At 39.3% G+C, this 18,584-nt stretch overlaps 1 protein-coding gene across 8 annotated transcripts in view; it reads right to left on the reverse strand.

Annotated features, from left to right (window-relative positions):
- dock10 (dedicator of cytokinesis 10) overlaps positions 1-18,584 on the reverse strand; it is a 102,883-nt gene that overhangs the window by 55,871 nt on the left and 28,428 nt on the right. For 3 of the 8 annotated variants that reach the window (XM_026282958.1, XM_026282962.1, XM_026282961.1), the window contains exon 1: positions 4,472-5,178. The exons of 2 other annotated variants lie outside the window; for them this stretch is intronic. In XM_026282958.1, coding sequence (XP_026138743.1) covers positions 4,472-4,636 — 165 coding nt within the window. In that variant the 5' untranslated portion in view covers positions 4,637-5,178. Of the gene's footprint in view, positions 1-4,471; positions 5,179-18,584 lie in introns of those variants that run through there. 3 more of the 8 variants (XM_026282963.1, XM_026282956.1, XM_026282955.1) reach the window with 1 other exon arrangement.

Below are 18,584 nucleotides of genomic sequence, written 5' to 3' on the forward strand. Positions count from 1 at the left end.
GCGTTAGGTAAGGACGTTATTTTTTCAGTAATGGGGTAATCTAACTAATTACTTTCCCCATCGTTACAACGCTGTTAACGTTACTGAACGTTAAATGCGGTGCGTTACTATGCATTGATTTAATAAACTATTTAATCCAAGCGCACCCCTGGCTCACACAGCGAGTGAGCAGGTGGGTTAATAACGAGATAAGTGATTATGATTGGCTAAGGCAGAGTCATGTGTTTCATGGTAGCCAATCAGAGCCAGTGTTTTTACACACATGCTGGCACACGCGGCAGCGCCAGCGGCTCCAAACACACACACACACACACACACACACACACACACACACACACACACACACACACGCAACAGCTACCCAGAGATTCGCAGCAGCAGCAGAAATGGCGAGTCAGGAGCAATCCGATGAAAAGTTGGCATTTTCAAGGTAGAGATATAAGCTCTACTTCAAATTCACTGTGGTCAAAGGCAAGAATGTGCATGTAATGTGTGACACGCATCTACAAAGATAGTGGCCAAAAACACTTTTCTTACTAAGATAATACTTGAAGTGCAAGATAAAACTCTTGCTGTCTGTTGACGTGCAATAAATATGGAAAGTTATGTACAAACACCTGTCTGTTCTACTCATTTTAACTGACTTGTGAAAACTGCAAAAAAATATATATATATTTTTTAACAGTAACGCAAATAGTTACTTTCCCTGGTAACAAGTTACTTTTATCATAGAGTAATTCAGTTACTAACGCAGTTAATTTTTGGAACAAGTAGTGAGTAATTATAACTAATTACTTTTTTAAAGTAATGTTCCCAACAGTGGTAAGAGATGAGGTAATTTTCAGGATGAGGCAACCACTGCATTTTAATAATGATCCAAAAAAAGATGCTACATACATGCTATTTAGATTGCAATTAGACTGTATAATTTCCACATTTGAAGCAAAAACAGAATGGTTTGATTTATGCTTTGTGAATGAGATGCAAATGTCACTCTCTGACAGCAGGTGGCGCTTATGGAACAGCAGGTATTTATAGGCTGCTGGCCCTTTAAAGGGGTGCTATTATGCATTTTCACATTTTCAACTTTAGTTATTCTGTAATGTTGCTGTTTGATCATAAAAAAAGATCTGCAGTTACAAAGCTCAAAGTCCAATTCAAAAGGAGATATTTTATTTAGCAGAAATCACTTTTCAAAAACTACAACAAATGGGACGAGACCTGGTTGAGCCGCACTAGAGAAGGCAATGAGTGTTATCACTATGTTGAAGACACACTAGCTTTCCCAAAGCAAAGAAACTTAAGAGTGGTTACAATTGGGTTTAAATCGCGCTCAAATCTTTCAAATCAAATCGCGCTAGCATTACCCTTCCTTCCTGAACACTACCTGCCCTTCAAATACCCCGCAGCACAAAGAGAACACTAGATTCCCTGTTCGTGGTGGACAATTTCCCCTTTGGACACTTTTATTTCTTGTTTTGGTTATTTTTCTGTTAATAAACGGCTCTCCCAGGCCTGACTCCACCCCCACTGTCCCTGTCATTTGCTCCTCGAGCTACAGTGTTCATTCAGATGCAAGGATACACGAAAGAGGAATCAATTCTGTGTATTCTCACTGTCTGAAATGTGGCTCTCTGTGCACACTTTTTGCGATTTTGCGAGCCCTGGTTTACTCAATATTTAAATACCCTGGTTCAGTGTTGGCTGTAAGTGGACATCAGAGACTGAAACCCTCCACCTCCCCCAGCTCCACCTGTCTAGATCCAATATGGGATTAATGTAACATTCAAGCTTATAGCAGCATGGCTGTGTATCTATTTGCAGTAGCGCTTGCTCTGCAGTAAGCATTTTACAGGTTATTAAAATTATCATATCAATTAACATGCTGAAACTATATATAATTGCTGACCATAAATTCAGCAATTGCTCTTTACTTCAAAGAGGGTTTTTTGGAGATATGATATTCTAGAAAGCCTGATTGATCAGTTACCAGAAAAGAAACATGTCAAAAGTATTCAGGAGAGTACGTTTTAGAAGTAATAGAAGCAATTGGGGGAAAATTGTAAGGAGACTTATTTCATTGCGCAATCTGATCTTCATGTTAAGCTTTCATTTTGTGAGAGTGATTTTTACTAGAAAAAGAGCAGGAGAAATACCAGTCAGGTGTCTCATAGCCAGCAAAATCTATGAAAACAGTGACTGTTTGTAGCCAAAGAACAGTAAAGTATTTTAAAAAATATAGACTTATCATTATTCACAGTACTCAAATGATAGAATCCATGCTCTGGTCTCATGAGATGCAGTAAATCATCTGAAATGGTATGGTGTTGCTAGAGGAGGACAGTCAGAAGTGCCTGGTTCCCAAACTAAATGTTAGGTGGTAGCACGTGCTTTATCAATGCTGTCATGAATTTACGCACCACTACGTGATGTAATTGAAAAAACGGAAACAAAAGATGCTACCCTCTCCTCATTCCCTCCTTTTTTTTAACATGACAATGACAATATACATTCTCCCAAGATGAAAAACCTTCAGTGTATAATCATTTCATCCCACCATTAACACTCCTGAGCACCTGTGAGGGAATTTGAAGAGCAACACTTGATAAGGTAAAAACACTTATATTTTTAGACTTTTTAAAGTGTCAGAGAAAACAATCAGTTATCTTGAATGTATATTTGCAGTTCTGTGGCTGAAACATAAATCATTTTTTCTAAACGCCCTCTTAGAAGAACAGAGCAATAGGAGAAAAAAGCAAAATGATGAAATGAATGAAGGCATAAGTAACTCCAGATGTAGAGCTGTTTTCAGGCTTGCTTTTTTCTTTTTCTGTTGACCTGCATGGAAAATCACTGCAACAGTTGACATGTATTCTTACTCATTAGACTGAGAATGAGCCATATCAACTTAAACATAGTAAATGAAACACAGCGTGGGTCACTCGCTCTCTCGTGCATCCAAATCTCAGATCTGTCCCTACAAAACATAAGCACAGCTGTTGCTCGGTTTTTCCCAAAGATCCCAACATTTTTCCAGGAGTTTCAGTTCCCATGGGTGTGCCTGCTGCACTACTTCTTCTGCTCTCTGTCGGTCAGAAACAGGTCTGCATGCTGGATCAAACCCTCCCCAACTCTTTTCTAAACCTCTCATACACACAAGACTAGATGGACAGATACATGAAACACTATAATGTGGAATGCACTAGCATGTTAGCATCTAGCATCTGTTAACATGATAAAGCTAATTCCAATTTAGATCATTAGGTTTGGCACAGGAACATCTGGACTGAGCTGTCTCAGATAATTGAACACTTTATTTATGTTGTGCTTGTTACACGTTACATGTTCTTACTATAGTAATAACAATAAGCTATACATAAGTACATGCAACTAACCTTAACCGTAAGTACATGTAGTTAATTAATATTACTCAGTACTTAAATGTATAATTACACTGCAATAAGGACACTTTATTTAAATAAAGTGTAAAAAGTACATCTAATAACACTAAAAAACACAGAACTACTGTGATTAGTTGGTGAGACTTGCTAAATGTAAAATGTAAAACTATTGTAAATCACATAACCCATTACCAGTTAACCAGGTAATGAGAGGTTATGCAGAATTTCTGGACTTTATATCAAAAAAGCAAACAAAAAAGAAGATGGTAGGAATTAAAATTAGAATACATTGTGTTTTATTTATTTATTTATTCTTTCATTTCACATTGTTTTATTCATGCTTTTGTATTTTAGCACAGGTTTTATGTGTTATACTTAGACATGTTAAATGTATAATGGCAGGCTGTGCTTTACAAATGATTTTGTAAATGTTGCAATGCACGCAAGATTCAGATTCCTCTTTAAAACATTACTTTAACAAATTAAATATATACTAATGTTAAACTCTCATTGTTGCTCTTGTAGGAATGGCACAGTGACTGGAGCAGATGTCCAGTATCACTGGTTCTCCTGTTTATGTTCAATAAACTTGATCCTAAGCAGATTTGAGCTCATGATGACACATCTATTTAAATGCAGTTGTCCACATACAAAGAACAGGCATCAACATCCTAAACTCAGGAATTACAACCTTATATACTGAGCTGGGCTAGGATATAGTTACAAATCAGTCAGTTGAGCTCTGCTTAATGAGATACATCACTTTCCATGACTTTATGGATGCAAAAAATTTTGAATACATATGTCCAATCAAAAAACAAAACAAAACTTAACTACTGAAGAAAAAAATGATTCTATACATAAAACTACATGTTAAATTTAAAACAAAATTTCATTAAATCAATAAGTGTTGTATGTCAGAGTTATAGTGAAAATTTGAGAGTGAAGAACTAAGCATGCAAATTCCATTCTAATTCCAAAATATGCAGTTTTGAAATGTTTTAGAATTCTGGAAGGTTCCAGTAATTGCTGCATTCATCAAATATTGGGAGGTAAGAAGCTCTGGTTACCATTATGATAACGGGTTCGCTGGTGACCATCCCCTCTTCTGGTGCAGTGATTTCCAAGAGAAGTTGTTCCTTCTGGTTGGAAAACATGTGTGAATGGTTTCTTCTCATTATGGAGTGTAGCAGACTGGTGGTACAGCCCATGCCTGAAGATCCCAAAACCAGCATAGAGCTTCAGGGGATTCCAACCTGAAGCTGTATCCGCTGAAGAATCACTTCTTAGAGTGAACACTAGCTTAGTTTAAATGGTTCACAGCTAGAACTAGTTTGGGGTCATCAAAAATAATAAAATTACTTTTTAAGGTTTAAGATCAGAATTAGACTAAAGTAAAGTCTCATGATCATGTTGAATAAGTCCAGTAAGTGTGTACCCTCTCATCGTCTTCTCCTGGCATTCTGTCCCCAGCTGTATCTGTCTGCCTGGCCAGGTCTGCCTCTGCAAATCCACTAACATCCTGTGAGCGTCTTCCAAAACGACACACACACACACACACACACACGCTCTCTCTTTCTGGAGAAGTGGAGCGCCACAAACACTGACAACATTGTCTCACACAGATCAGCTGCAGCTGTGCACAGCTGGACGCACCAATCAGCACCCGCCCTCCACATCAGCTGACCAGAAAAAAGAGCCAAAATCACGCTAGCAGTATACACACTCCCACAGTCTGCTCCTGGACCCTCGCTCTCACATACTCCTATTTTTTACCCCTTATTTTCTCCCATTCTGATCTTTTAGACTAGTGAATTATGAGAAAGCTTTAGGTTTATCTCTAAAAAAAAAAAATAATATAATCAAGTTTGGTTCCGTTTAGCAAATAGATATGTATAAATGTGTCTGATTACATTAGTATGGATTAGTGGTAGACCGAAATGTGTGTGTGTATATATATATATATATATATATATATTTTTTTTTTTTTGACAACCGATGCCGATATCTTGGAAAGCAGGGTGGCCGATGGCTGATATAATTTTATTTCTTTGGAAATTGATTTAAAAATAAATGTTGTTAAATAAACATACTATTACTGTAGATAACAAAGTATTTTTTTCACAAATAAATAAGTATTTAATAAAAAATTAAAAAAGGAAGTGACCACTTGTAACCAACATGGAACTCAGTAATCTGGGAAGTTTATGTGCACTGGGAATCATATTTTTTAAAGTAAAGCCAAGATAACAGCGGCAGTATAGGGTTAAGCGAAGCACTGCAGCGGCAGTATAGGGTTAAGTGAAGCACTGCAGTAGCAGTATAGAGTTAAGCGAAGCACTGCAGCGGCAGTATCGAGTTAAGTGAAGCACTGCAGTGGCAGTATAGAGTTAAGTGAAGCACTGCAACGGCAGTATAGGGTTAAGCGAAGCACTGCAGCGGCAGTATCGAGTTAAGCGAAGCACTGCAGCGGCAGTATAGGGTTAAGTGAAGCACTGCAGCAGCAGTATAGAGTTAAGCGAAGCACTGCAGCGGCAGTATAGAGTTAAGCAAAGCACTGCAGCGGCAGTATAGAGTTAAGCGAAGCACTGCAGCGGCAGTATAGGGTTAAGTGAAGCACTGCAACGGCAGTATAGGGTTAAGCGAAGCACTGCAGCGGCAGTATAGGGTTAAGTGAAGCACTGCAGCAGCAGTATAGAGTTAAGCGAAGCACTGCAGCGGCAGTATAGAGTTAAGCAAAGCACTGCAGCGGCAGTATAGGGTTAAGCGAAGCACTGCAACGGCAGTATAGGGTTAAGCCAAGCACTGCAGCAGCAGTATAGAGTTAAGCGAAGCACTGCAGCGGCAGTATCGAGTTAAGTGAAGCACTGCAGCGGCAGTATAGAGTTAAGTGAAGCACTGCAGCGGCAGTATCGAGTTAAGTGAAGCACTGCAGCGGCAGTATAGAGTTAAGTGAAGCACTGCAGCGGCAGTATCGGGTTAAGTGAAGCACTGCAGCGGCAGTATAGGGTTAAGCGAAGCACTGCAGTGGCAGTATAGGGTTAAGCGAAGCACTGCAGCGGCAGTATCGAGTTAAGCGAAGCACTGCAGCGGCAGTATAGGGTTAAGTGAAGCACTGCAGCGGCAGTATAGGGTTAAGTGAAGCACTGCAGCGGCAGTATAGAGTTAAGTGAAGCACTGCAGCGGCAGTATCGAGTTAAGTGAAGCACTGCAGCGGCAGTATAGAGTTAAGTGAAGCACTGCAGCGGCAGTATAGGGTTAAGTGAAGCACTGCAGCGGCAGTATAGGGTTAAGTGAAGCACTGCAGCGGCAGTATCGAGTTAAGTGAAGCACTGCAGCGGCAGTATAGAGTTAAGTGAAGCACTGCAGCGGCAGTATAGAGTTAAGTGAAGCACTGCAGCGGCAGTATAGAGTTAAGTGAAGCACTGCAGCGGCAGTATAGAGTTAAGTGAAGCACTGCAGCGGCAGTATAGAGTTAAGTGAAGCACTGCAGCGGCAGTATCGAGTTAAGTGAAGCACTGCAGCGGCAGTATAGGGTTAAGCGAAGCACTGCAGCGGCAGTATAGGGTTAAGTGAAGCACTGCAGCGGCAGTATCGAGTTAAGTGAAGCACTGCAGCGGCAGTATAGGGTTAAGCGAAGCACTGCAGCGGCAGTATAGGGTTAAGCGAAGCACTGCAGCGGCAGTATAGGGTTAAGTGAAGCACTGCAGCGGCAGTATAGAGTTAAGTGAAGCACTGCAGCGGCAGTATCGAGTTAAGTGAAGCACTGCAGCGGCAGTATCGAGTTAAGTGAAGCACTGCAGCGGCAGTATAGGGTTAAGTGAAGCACTGCAGCGGCAGTATCGAGTTAAGTGAAGCACTGCAGCGGCAGTATCGAGTTAAGTGAAGCACTGCAGCGGCAGTATCGAGTTAAGTGAAGCACTGCAGCGGCAGTATAGGGTTAAGCGAAGCACTGCAACGGCAGTATAGGGTTAAGTGAAGCACTGCAGCGGCAGTATAGAGTTAAGTGAAGCACTGCAGCGGCAGTATAGAGTTAAGTGAAGCACTGCAGGGGCAGTATCAAGTGAGGCACTGCAGCGGCAGTATAGAGTTAGGTGGAGCACTGCAGCGGCAGTATAGAGTTAAGTGAAGCACTGCAGCGGCAGTATCAAGTGAGGCAATGCAGCGGCAGTATCGAGTTAAGTGAAGCACTGCAGCGGCAGAATAGAGTTAAGTGAAGCACTGCAGCGGCAGTATCAAGTGAGGCAATGCAGCGGCAGTATAGAGTTAAGTGAAGCACTGCAGCGGCAGTATAGGGTTAAGTGAAGCACTGCAGCGGCAGTATAGGGTTAAGGGAAGCACTGCAACGGCAGTATAGAGTTAAGTGAAGCACTGCAGCGGCAGTATAGAGTTAGGTGGAGCACTGCAGCAGCAGTATAGGGTTAAGTGAAGCACTGCAACGGCAGTATAGAGTTAAGTGAAGCACTGCAGCGGCAGTATAGAGTTAGGTGGAGCACTGCAGCGGCAGTATAGAGTTAAGTGAAGCACTGCAGCGGCAGTATAGAGTTAAGTGAAGCACTGCAGCGGCAGTATCAAGTGAGGCAATGCAGCGGCAGTATAGAGTTAAGTGAAGCACTGCAGCGGCAGTATAGAGTTAAGTGAAGCACTGCAGCGGCAGAATAGAGTTAAGTGAAGCACTGCAGCGGCAGTATCAAGTGAGGCAATGCAGCGGCAGTATAGAGTTAAGTGAAGCACTGCAGCGGCAGTATCGAGTTAAGTGAAGCACTGCAGCGGCAGTATCGAGTTAAGTGAAGCACTGCAGCGGCAGTATAGGGTTAAGGGAAGCACTGCAACGGCAGTATAGAGTTAAGTGAAGCACTGCAGCGGCAGTATAGAGTTAGGTGGAGCACTGCAGCAGCAGTATAGGGTTAAGTGAAGCACTGCAACGGCAGTATAGAGTTAAGTGAAGCACTGCAGCGGCAGTATAGAGTTAGGTGGAGCACTGCAGCGGCAGTATAGAGTTAAGTGAAGCACTGCAGCGGCAGTATAGAGTTAAGTGAAGCACTGCAGCGGCAGTATAGAGTTAAGTGAAGCACTGCAGCGGCAGTATCAAGTGAGGCAATGCAGCGGCAGTATAGAGTTAAGTGAAGCACTGCAGCGGCAGTATCAAGTGAGGCAATGCAGCGGCAGTATAGAGTTAGGTGGAGCACTGCAGCGGCAGTATCAAGTTTAGAGGGCATGCATTGGATTAAGTATCTTAAATGGATTGTAACTGGCCTAAAGAGATGTGTAAGTTAGATGAGCTTGTTTGAGGAGGCTGAGGTCAGAACGAATGTAAGACTGAAAGGCATCTGAGGACCACCTACCCAGCAGTATAATTTGATAGTCAGGCAGACCTTTTTTGACTGCTGTGCAGGCTGCTCCAATGCAGAAGGAGTGAGATGAATACAGGTGAGCTTAGATACCAGAGTGGGTGAGGATATGTTTAAGCTTTTCATGGAACCAACCAATGCCTAGTGACTGGAAGGTTGTTCTTATAAATAAAAAGTGGGTAGAGCAGAGGAGATCTGAACCTTTCTATGTGCAAGGAAGAAGGAAAAAGATTTATATGACTCAATGGGCGGTTGGAAGATTAAAGATATAAATGGAATGGACGTTTTTTAATTGATTGGTTTTGCTAAATTTGATGAGGAAATGGATGGTGTCCTTATCTAAAACCTGAAGTTCTGAGAATGTTGGGTGGATAGCTGGGTTGAATTTAGAATTGGTTGTGATTTCAGAAACTCTGAGGAATCCGAAAAAGGCCAGGGTAAACATAGCATCTAGAGTTCTTGCTTTATAGGTGGGCATGTGACCGGAATGGATGAAGATCAGGTATTTAGCTAAAAGATCAATGGTGAGAGGTTGCCTGGAATCAGGGTGAATGGGGTTGGTTTTTTGAATTCCTTTGATTAGGAGTGTGATCTGAGGGTTTGTTATAGCAGCAGAATTTAAGTGTTCTTTGTGAGATGGCATGAAATACTGAATCAGAGATAAGGTTTGAAGATGTGAGTTACAGGAATATCAGTCTGATTAGGATGGAACTGGGGTTGGGTCTAGGTCCGTCTCTGGGGATAATGCTCCGAATTCCTGCCAAAATCTTGGAGCGTAGATTAGTGGAGATGGGTGGTGGATCCAAACCAACTAAGTTGGAAGGACCAAGAAGAGCTGATGCAGTTGAGAGTGTTTATTTTGGGAGGTGAAGAACTGCTGAGGAAGCAGTAGATGGATGTAATGAAGCCGGAGAAAAGACTGGATCAGTTCTGATAGCTGCAGAGGAAGGGATGGGAGGAAGGGCAGGACCATTAGCAAAGGCAGCCTTATGATAGGGTCTGCTCCGATAGCATAAAAGAAAGAAATGGGGGGGGGGAGCCATTCGCAAAGGTAGCCGTAGATTTAGAATCATTCCATGTCTTGATGGATTCAAGAGAGAATGGAAGACAGGAGGAAGAGGAATATTAGAAGTGTGGACAGAGGAAGCTGTAAGAGACTCAACTATGGAAGGAGGAAAGGTGACAGTCACGATCAGAAAGGCCGCAGAACTCTTGTGAGCGACCGCAGAAGAGCGGAGGCAGAGTAGTTTGGTCATAGCGAACGAGCAGATTGTGAAGTTGCAATCTTGAATTTCTTTGCGATAAATGGATGCCAGCATTGCATAGGGCTTGCCTGAGCCCGTTGATGGACCATTTCTGAACAAGTGGGGTGGAAGGTCTTGGAGCTGAAGAAGATGAATGATGAGATGCATCGCGGATAGTAGCTGGGGAGCCCCGAGGTGATAGGTCCAAAGTAGGGTGTTACTGAAAGATTTGAGAGTTTGTCGTCAGAGGGGAACAATTAGACTTCCTGGAAGTCGGTCATCTTGTGGGATTGGGCAGGCCAAACGCTGAAAGAACTAATAACAGGAAGAGGTAAGACGCGGGTGATTAGATGGAAGATTAGATTGCCATACTCCTCCCAAAACGTACAACCTAAACAAAAAGTTTTATTTCAATTTTTTATTGAAATACCTTTTTACAGTGTATTTGTATGTATCCGTTTATTTAAGAGTGCTAGATCTTTCTGGCATGATTCTTGCTATGAATGTAGAGAGTTTTGCTCACTATTTGTATAAACCACACTCTGCAAGCCACACATATGAGTCATTCCCATGTGACTGTGAAGCAAAATAACTGGTTATTTCACATGTTGGTCACTAAAAACAAAGCATTTGTGGACAGAAAGCATTTACACATGTACTCGCAACTGCGTCAGCTCAGCATGTTTACAATGTGTTTAGCCGTTTAATGTCTGAGATCTGCAAAAGAATGTACGTGTGTGACACATGAGGTTACTTCTGTGTAAAACCTCAACACACAGGATATTGCACACCTATCAAAACTTCTGAGAAACAGAAAGCAGGAGGCGCTGTGTGAGTGTGTGTGCTTTTGTCAAGGTCCTGCAAGCCATGTGACCAACATTAGCACTCTGCAGTGGTGGCTGCATGTCAGACGTATGTTAATTGCACTGCTTTTGTGCCATCTAGTGTTTATCCATCTGCACCACAGGAATTCCCCCTTTTCAATAGTTGAATAATTCATTTAAACAGTGAATCAGTAGGTCATAATCAGCTTAAACTAGATAGCAATTGTTTTAAAAATTGATTTCTGTCCGCCTGAGCTGTTTAATGCAGAACCTGATGCATTTTTTTCACTGTGCACATCGTTCAACCATGCAAAAGTGTGAATGCATGCAAATGTGTTACGTATCATTGCTGTTTTTATTGTTCCTGTGTAAGTGCAGCCAATGTGACAGTGGCTGCTCTTGCTTGTGTTGCCAGAAATGGCTAGCTCCCACCGAACATGAATGAAGTTTGGTTGCTGTGAATCGTTGTCATTAAGAGGCACTCAGAGGGACAGGGATAAAAATCATGTTACATTCAGGTCAGACAGAGGCGACAGAGAGCCAGAGAGAGGCCTGCAGGTGGCGCTCTCAGTCTTACTTGAGCATGAGTAAAGAGATGTTTTTCTTTTCTTTTTTTTTTGCTTTGAGAAAAGGAAACTATTAATTTCTCCTTAGGGAGGCATTAATAGACCTCAGACATGAAGAAGTAGAGAAAGATAAGCACTGAGTTTCCTCTTTCTCTCTATTGCTCACTCTCTCTTTCTTAAATCTCTATTTAGTTTTACTACATTTTAAAACTTTTTTTCTACATTTGTGATCTCAGTGACTGGAGATTGATTAACTTTATTCACACTGCCAGTGTTTCTTTTTTTTTTTTTTTTTTTTTTTTGCCTTTTCGCACCCACAGCAAAACCCTTGGAGGTAAATGTACACAGTCTGGTGTCTGAGTCCAGTCTAAGGACAGTGAAAAGTAAAACTTAAGCAGTGTTGCTGTTAACTAGGTAATTAAGTTCTAAATAAAGAAATGATTGACCAAGAGTAATGGCACCTACTTTTTCAACAAGCAGAATCACTGAAGGAAAAAGAAACAGCAAAGAAAAGAAAAAGAGGAGATGAGCAGAAACACAGCAACTGCCTTTGACTTGAGATAAAATAAGGCAAATAAAGAAAACATTAATATCTCAGTAGAGGATGATTTAAGAACTCCACAAACAGCATTGCCAGCTTCACTCATTACCATTCGTGTACTAGTGTTTTTGCTGAAAACTAACAAATGTTTGGCTCTAGTTATTATTTAAGTCTCCATTATGGTGATTTGAATCTCGATTTGTTCTGTGTAAAATTGACCAGTTTATCTGAAAATTGTTTTTGTTTGTATGACAAGTGTATATGTCTAAGCATGTATCAATGCCCAATTAAAAAAGTGTTGAGATACAAAATTGCAATTTTTGTTTAAAAGTGTAATTTTCCAGGGTCATGCTGTGTGCGATTGGTGCCATTCTGAGAATCACTGATCTATTACAATAATCCTTTCTTGTATTCATGTAGTCTGTTTTATAAATCAGCAAAACTGTGCTATTCACTGAAGAGTGAAACCCAAAAGATGGCTGCACCAGCATCATGGTACAGTACAGCACTCCTCTGTCACTCTCTGAGCCCGGTGTCTGCTCCTCAAAGAGTATTTATCAGATTCAGAGATGCTCTTGTGACCGTCGGGCCAAGCTCAAGCCTCTGACAGTAAATGGTGCAACTCCAAAGACCAAGCGTACCTGAGCAAGTATCAGGACCTGGATTTTGAAATTTGAAAACTGATTAGGTTTAGGTGAATGGGTACAAAGATTTCCACTAAATGGATTTCATATCATGAACAGGTGAAACCAGGTTCCAAAGACTGTTGAAGGTAAATAGTGGCATGTCTAAATGGGTGGCCCTAAAATATCACTGGTCATGGTAGGTGACACCCTAATATTCTCCACTGTGGTTTGTCATCACCCAAATAAGAGTGGGATCTTCAGAGAAAGCAAGTTGTGATACATTATTGGTCATAGCTGACAGTGAAAAGATGATCTTAGGATCACAACCTTAGGGTTAGGAGTTAAAATCTCTTACCACTAGGCTACGACTTCCCCACAAACAATAAAATCTAGGTGGTACAACACAAAAAGCAAATAACAATTTTTTTACACTTCCCTTTTGTGCCCAACTAAAAGGCATGAGGTTTCACTCCATGAGAAAATTTAAGCTTTATCCAAAGTTATAGTAGATTAATTAACAAGGATAATTTTGAGCCAAAATGCATCTATTAAGTGTGCATGTAATGGTACAGAACTTTTCAAGTGCATCCCATTTGCATGGATAGTGCCCTCAAAGGGATGATTCACTCAAAAATAAAAATAACAAAGAATGCCTTGAATGTTTTAGTCCATTCAAAGAAAGTCACTGGAGTCCAAAAAACTGGCGCGGACTCTGTGATTCTATGTGGAACATGAATACAAACTGAAAAAACCAGTGAAATCGAAGTTGAAATTTCTAAGACTGTTCAAAAACTGTATTTATTTTATCATTTTACAATTGTTTTGTTTTCTTTAGGAATCCTGGTGATGCAAAGCAGATGTATTTTTTTGTTCAGATCAAACTGTTATGATATTGTATGTCACAATTATAAAGCTAGACTGTGAACCTTTAATTAAAGCAGGGTCTAAGAATATATAGGGTCTTTTCATAAAATAAATTTTATACATATCATAAAGAATCCTGCAAGCACTTGCACTTTTTCTTCTCTACTAATACTGCACAAAAAGTGGTTCAATAACATTGAATGTAACAGGGACAGATTATTGCAAATGCAGATCCCAGTGTGTTCTGGTTGAACATTTGGTGGTGTGTTCTTAATGACAGCTATTCCTAAAATAAGAAATATCCCAATATATTGCCTTGCTTACAGTATTGTAATGTATCACAACATAGGGGAAGCCATGGCTTAACGGCTAAAGAATTGGACTTGTCACGTCACTGTCAATATATCGTGTCTCAACCCCTGTATTATGATATGTATCACATCACCAGATTCTTGCCGATACACAGCCCTTAATTTGCCATCATTCTAAATGTATTTTAATAGACTGAATCATGCAATGAAAGAACATACTCTAAATGTGCACGCACTGCTCTAGACTTCAGGTAATATAATAGTAATATAAGAGTAATATAGGTAACATATGTAACATATTCTAATCATTCTGGAATTCCATGATTGGAAACAACACATCAGTGGACCTTCATTCCATACTGATGATCATCAATGCTATTTTGATATTTCAGCTGGAAAAGCACGGATGCTGTACAACACTTAAGTATATACCCATGTAATTCAGAGGGGCAGCCAATTCCCAGGATGCCTCTTTATGAGAACAATGAATGACAATGACTAAAAATATATTGAGCTGTTTTCTATAAGAAGAAACTTCAATAAGAGCTTTTACACAGATAAAGATACATTCTTCTTGCCCTTTCATTCACTGTTAATGCTCAGTGAATGTACATACGCCATTGTATGCACATATACACCAATTTGTCCTGTTCTGGGGGGATGGGGAGTGTGGAGGCCATCAGTACAGTGTATTAATAGTTATTCACTCCTGCGCTGCTGTTTGAATGAATTCTTGCATTCTCTAGGGGCATTCTTGAGTGGGAAGCTAGTATGCAGCTACTGCAGTCCACCTCCATCTGCAGCCAGTGCCAGCTGAGAAAGAGAAGGTCCTCATACACACTGTAAGCCTTTGATGCACTCTTTCATTTTACACTTCATCTGGGGAGGTAAAAAAAAAGCTAAAGTTACAATTTCTCACATGTAGACTGTTACAATTCTTATTAATACTATGTTTCCTAATGGTACACTATTTTGCATGATTACAGAGCTCAAGATTATTTGGTCCCCTTATTAATAGTCAAATGCAAAAATGGTGGGAACTTACAAATGTGCGAGCCTGCACTGGGGTGAGCTCCAGAGCAGACGTCTACCCTACAGTCAAAGCAGCATTACTGTACGTTATGAAAGTGTGGAATCAGAGGTAGACCACAAGGGTTTAGGGAGCTATTTGGGACAGGGCACTAGTTTAGGATGCTCAGAGGTGAAAACAAATCTTCAACATTCTTGTCCAGGTTCACTTGCAACCCCAAGTCTCTCAGATGTTTGAGTATGGCATTTTAATGCTGTCTAGCTAGTGAAACTTTAAGTGAACTGATACCAACCAATCATCAAAATGATTCGTGATGCAAATGCTGTTTTATTGGAGGTGCATTAAGACTACATCCTTACTATTTGTGAAGATGTGAGGAGCAACGACTGGAAGGACACAAAAAAACTGGTATAGCCTACTTTACCCTCTGAAAGCAAAGCTTCTCCTGTTTTTGCACAATATGAAAATAAAATAGTCTTTCAAATCTATAGTCACATACCAATCTCCTATCTGTCATATTATCTGCATCTGTGTAAGCATCCCATATAAACTATTTTCTCAAATCCAACCAATGGACCTGACGAATGGAGCCAAACTTCAAGAGGCTCTTCCTCCCAAATCTACATGCTATTGTGAGTCACCAGTGATCACGGCCTGCCTCCACACAATGACTAACAGCTGTGTGACTCCACACAGAAGGGCCTTTAACAAACACAACAGCTCTACTATATATACATATATATGTTAGGTCTGTCAGTCGATTACAATTCTTAATCTAATTAATTACAGGGCGCTGTAAAATTCGGCTGTGAAAATATACCCCCAAAAGATAATTTAAAGCTATTATTGTGTTAAATATTTAGGCTACAATGGCCTTACATTAAGTATGGAACATAAATAATTTGAGAAACATCTCAGTATTAGTATATTTAGTTCATTCAATTAAAGTAACTGGTAACCAAAACAGCTTTGTTACAAACAGTCTTAAATATTTATTCTTTTATGTTGTTCAAAAGAAAGTCATTCAGGTTTAAAACAGCAAGAGGGTGAGTATTTATTTATTTTTCTGTGAACTATCTACGGCGGCCGAAAAGTGTGAATAAATCACAATTCTGAACACAAAATAACAAATTACAAACACAAAAGCAAATCTAAAAAAATACAACAACAATTCTGAAAACATTATAACAAGTCAGAAAACAGACAAATCCAAGTGTCTTTATCCAAGTCTGATGTGGCTTTATATGTTATAATTTTGTTGGCAGAATTGAACAAAAACACACTATCGTCACAATATCATCTATTATCATGACAAAAACTGTTCTTGTTGTTGTTTCTCCCCTTAGCAAAAAGTAGTATACTTCAAGTTTCTTTTATTAAGTTTACTTAAGTAAAGTTCAAGTATACTTTTAAGTATACTTTATGTAACGAGTATACAAAGTCTTCTAGTGTTCTAGTAGTATACTTGTAAGTGTACTGTTTCAATACTCCTTGGGACTAAACCTGCCCACATTCTAGTATATAAAATATACTTTTAAATATTATTTGAGTATTACAGTAGCAAACTTTGAGTACACAACTAGTTTACCTTTAATGTTTGTAGCTTGTACTGCAATTATAATAAAAGTGAACTTGATTTGCGGATAGTTTACTAATTAAATACTTTGTACACTTAAACTCATAAGTTTTCTTTAAGTGAAATTTATATCATACTTTAAGACTACTATGTCCCTATTTAGGTTTGAATTTGTATACATTTTGTTTCATGAATATCTGAGCATGCAAAACATACAAAAAAAGAACAGTGTATCTGCTTGTAAACAAAAACATTTCATTCAAGCTTCCTGCATTCTTTTTTTAAACACTTTAATGTGGGTAAGTTACTAAAAAAAAGCAGGCTACGCACACTTTTACTACACAGAAATCCTTGCAAAATTCCAATCAGACAACGGATGAGGAGATTTCGCTCAAGGGCAATTGATGACATGGCTGAGAAGAAAATATTTAAGTGTAGGTATTATTATGGTTTTTATGACCTAGATGTACATTTTACCAGTTGTTACCTACAGTCTATACAAACATTATGGTCATCGACCAGTGATTGATATCTCAAACATAATAATAGCGGTTAGACGTTGGATTTTGGTTGAAAATGAAAATCGGGTTGACGTCTAAATCCAACGATTGTTTGACATTAGGCTCCAATGTTGGGCAGATGCTGAATTTTAGCTGAAATAACCCCCCCCCCCCAAAAAAAAAAAAAAAAACAAACGGTGAAATGCATGGCAGTACACGTATTACCAGCTTCATTTATTACTAACCAGTTTGACTTTATTTCTGTCAGATGTCTACAGAAGTTATTTTTGAGAATTTACAGAGGTTTAGATGTTGATGTTTTATTTAAAAATGTTTGGTCATCATTATTGTGATCAGTGTTTGCTTAAGTTTGGTAGTTTGACTCTTGGCTTAGTAAGTTTGTGGTTCCTGTAATAATGTTTATCAAATCACATAATTTGTTATAAAAGGAGTCATAAACAAAGATAAGGTGATATAGTTTTCATCATCAAGAAGAAAAATTATTGAGGAAAAAAAATGCATCATCATTGACCCAAAGTGGTTATTTATTATTAATGAGCAATATTCAAGAGACAATACTTTCTTCCCTCAAATCAGACATTCTGAATTTTTTTTTTTTAACACAATTTGGGAAAAAAAGCTTTCGAGACACATACACATCAATAATCAGCGTATGAATCTCAACAATGGTGACATAGTATAAAACGCATGGCTCCCAGTATGCATTGCTGCATGAAGCATGTCACCATTTTTGAGATTCATACGCTGATTGTTCATGTCTGTGTGTGTCAGCATAGGTTAAGTTTTTTGAGCTCAAGTTTGTTAAAAGATTTTAACTGATTGTTATAATACCGCTGAATCTCATGCGGCAGAAACACAGGGTTTGTAATATGAATGTATCATAGGAACAACATAATTATTAGATTTAAAAAACATCAGCGAATCAGGTTATTTCATGATGATTATAAAACCATTAACAGGTAACAGCCATCACTTGATCTCATGTCACTTTAACTTTCTTTGATGCTGCAAATGTGCTCAACAAACAAACTGTCACAATAGCCAAAACATAATAAGTGTTAAGAGCTCAACTAATGGAAACACTAAACACTGTTATGGGGTTTAACTGTTATGCTGTTATGGAAATTAAACAGAGTTAAACCCCTGTTAATTTTCAATAAGAGCTTTTGTAGACGTCTGACAGAAATAAAGTCAGTCTGGTTAGTAATAAGTGAAGCTGGTAATGCTGTTTGTAGAGTTGTTTAATCCTTCTCTGCTGAGATCTTGAGATATTTAATGTGCTGCCATGCATTTCACCCTTTGTTGCAGTGTGGTGCTTATTCCAACCAAAATTCAACGTCTGTCTGATGTCAGAGTTTGAAGTCAAACAAAGTTGGGTTTAGACGTCAACCCGACTTTAATTTTCAACCAAAATATGACGTCTGACTGACGTTGGATTAGTTGGAGTCCAACGTCTTCCTGACGTCACATTGATGCACTGTGCCTGCTGGGTGGTGTTTCTTTTTCTTCTTCACTTGTTATTTTTGAAAATTTTGTACAGAAGATGCATACTAGCACCCTCTACCATAAAACAATGAAAACACAGATTCTAGGAGTATAGCTCAAATATATTTAGACTTTTTGTAAGTATAAGTCAATTATACTTAAACGTAATTTTAAGTATATTTCTGAGAGTTAAGAGCATTTCTGAGAAGTACATACATCTTTTTCGTAAGGGTTGTGTAATATG

Source organism: Carassius auratus, chromosome 15 (assembly GCF_003368295.1).
Source record: "Carassius auratus strain Wakin chromosome 15, ASM336829v1, whole genome shotgun sequence".
NCBI classification, from domain to species: domain Eukaryota; kingdom Metazoa; phylum Chordata; class Actinopteri; order Cypriniformes; family Cyprinidae; genus Carassius; species Carassius auratus.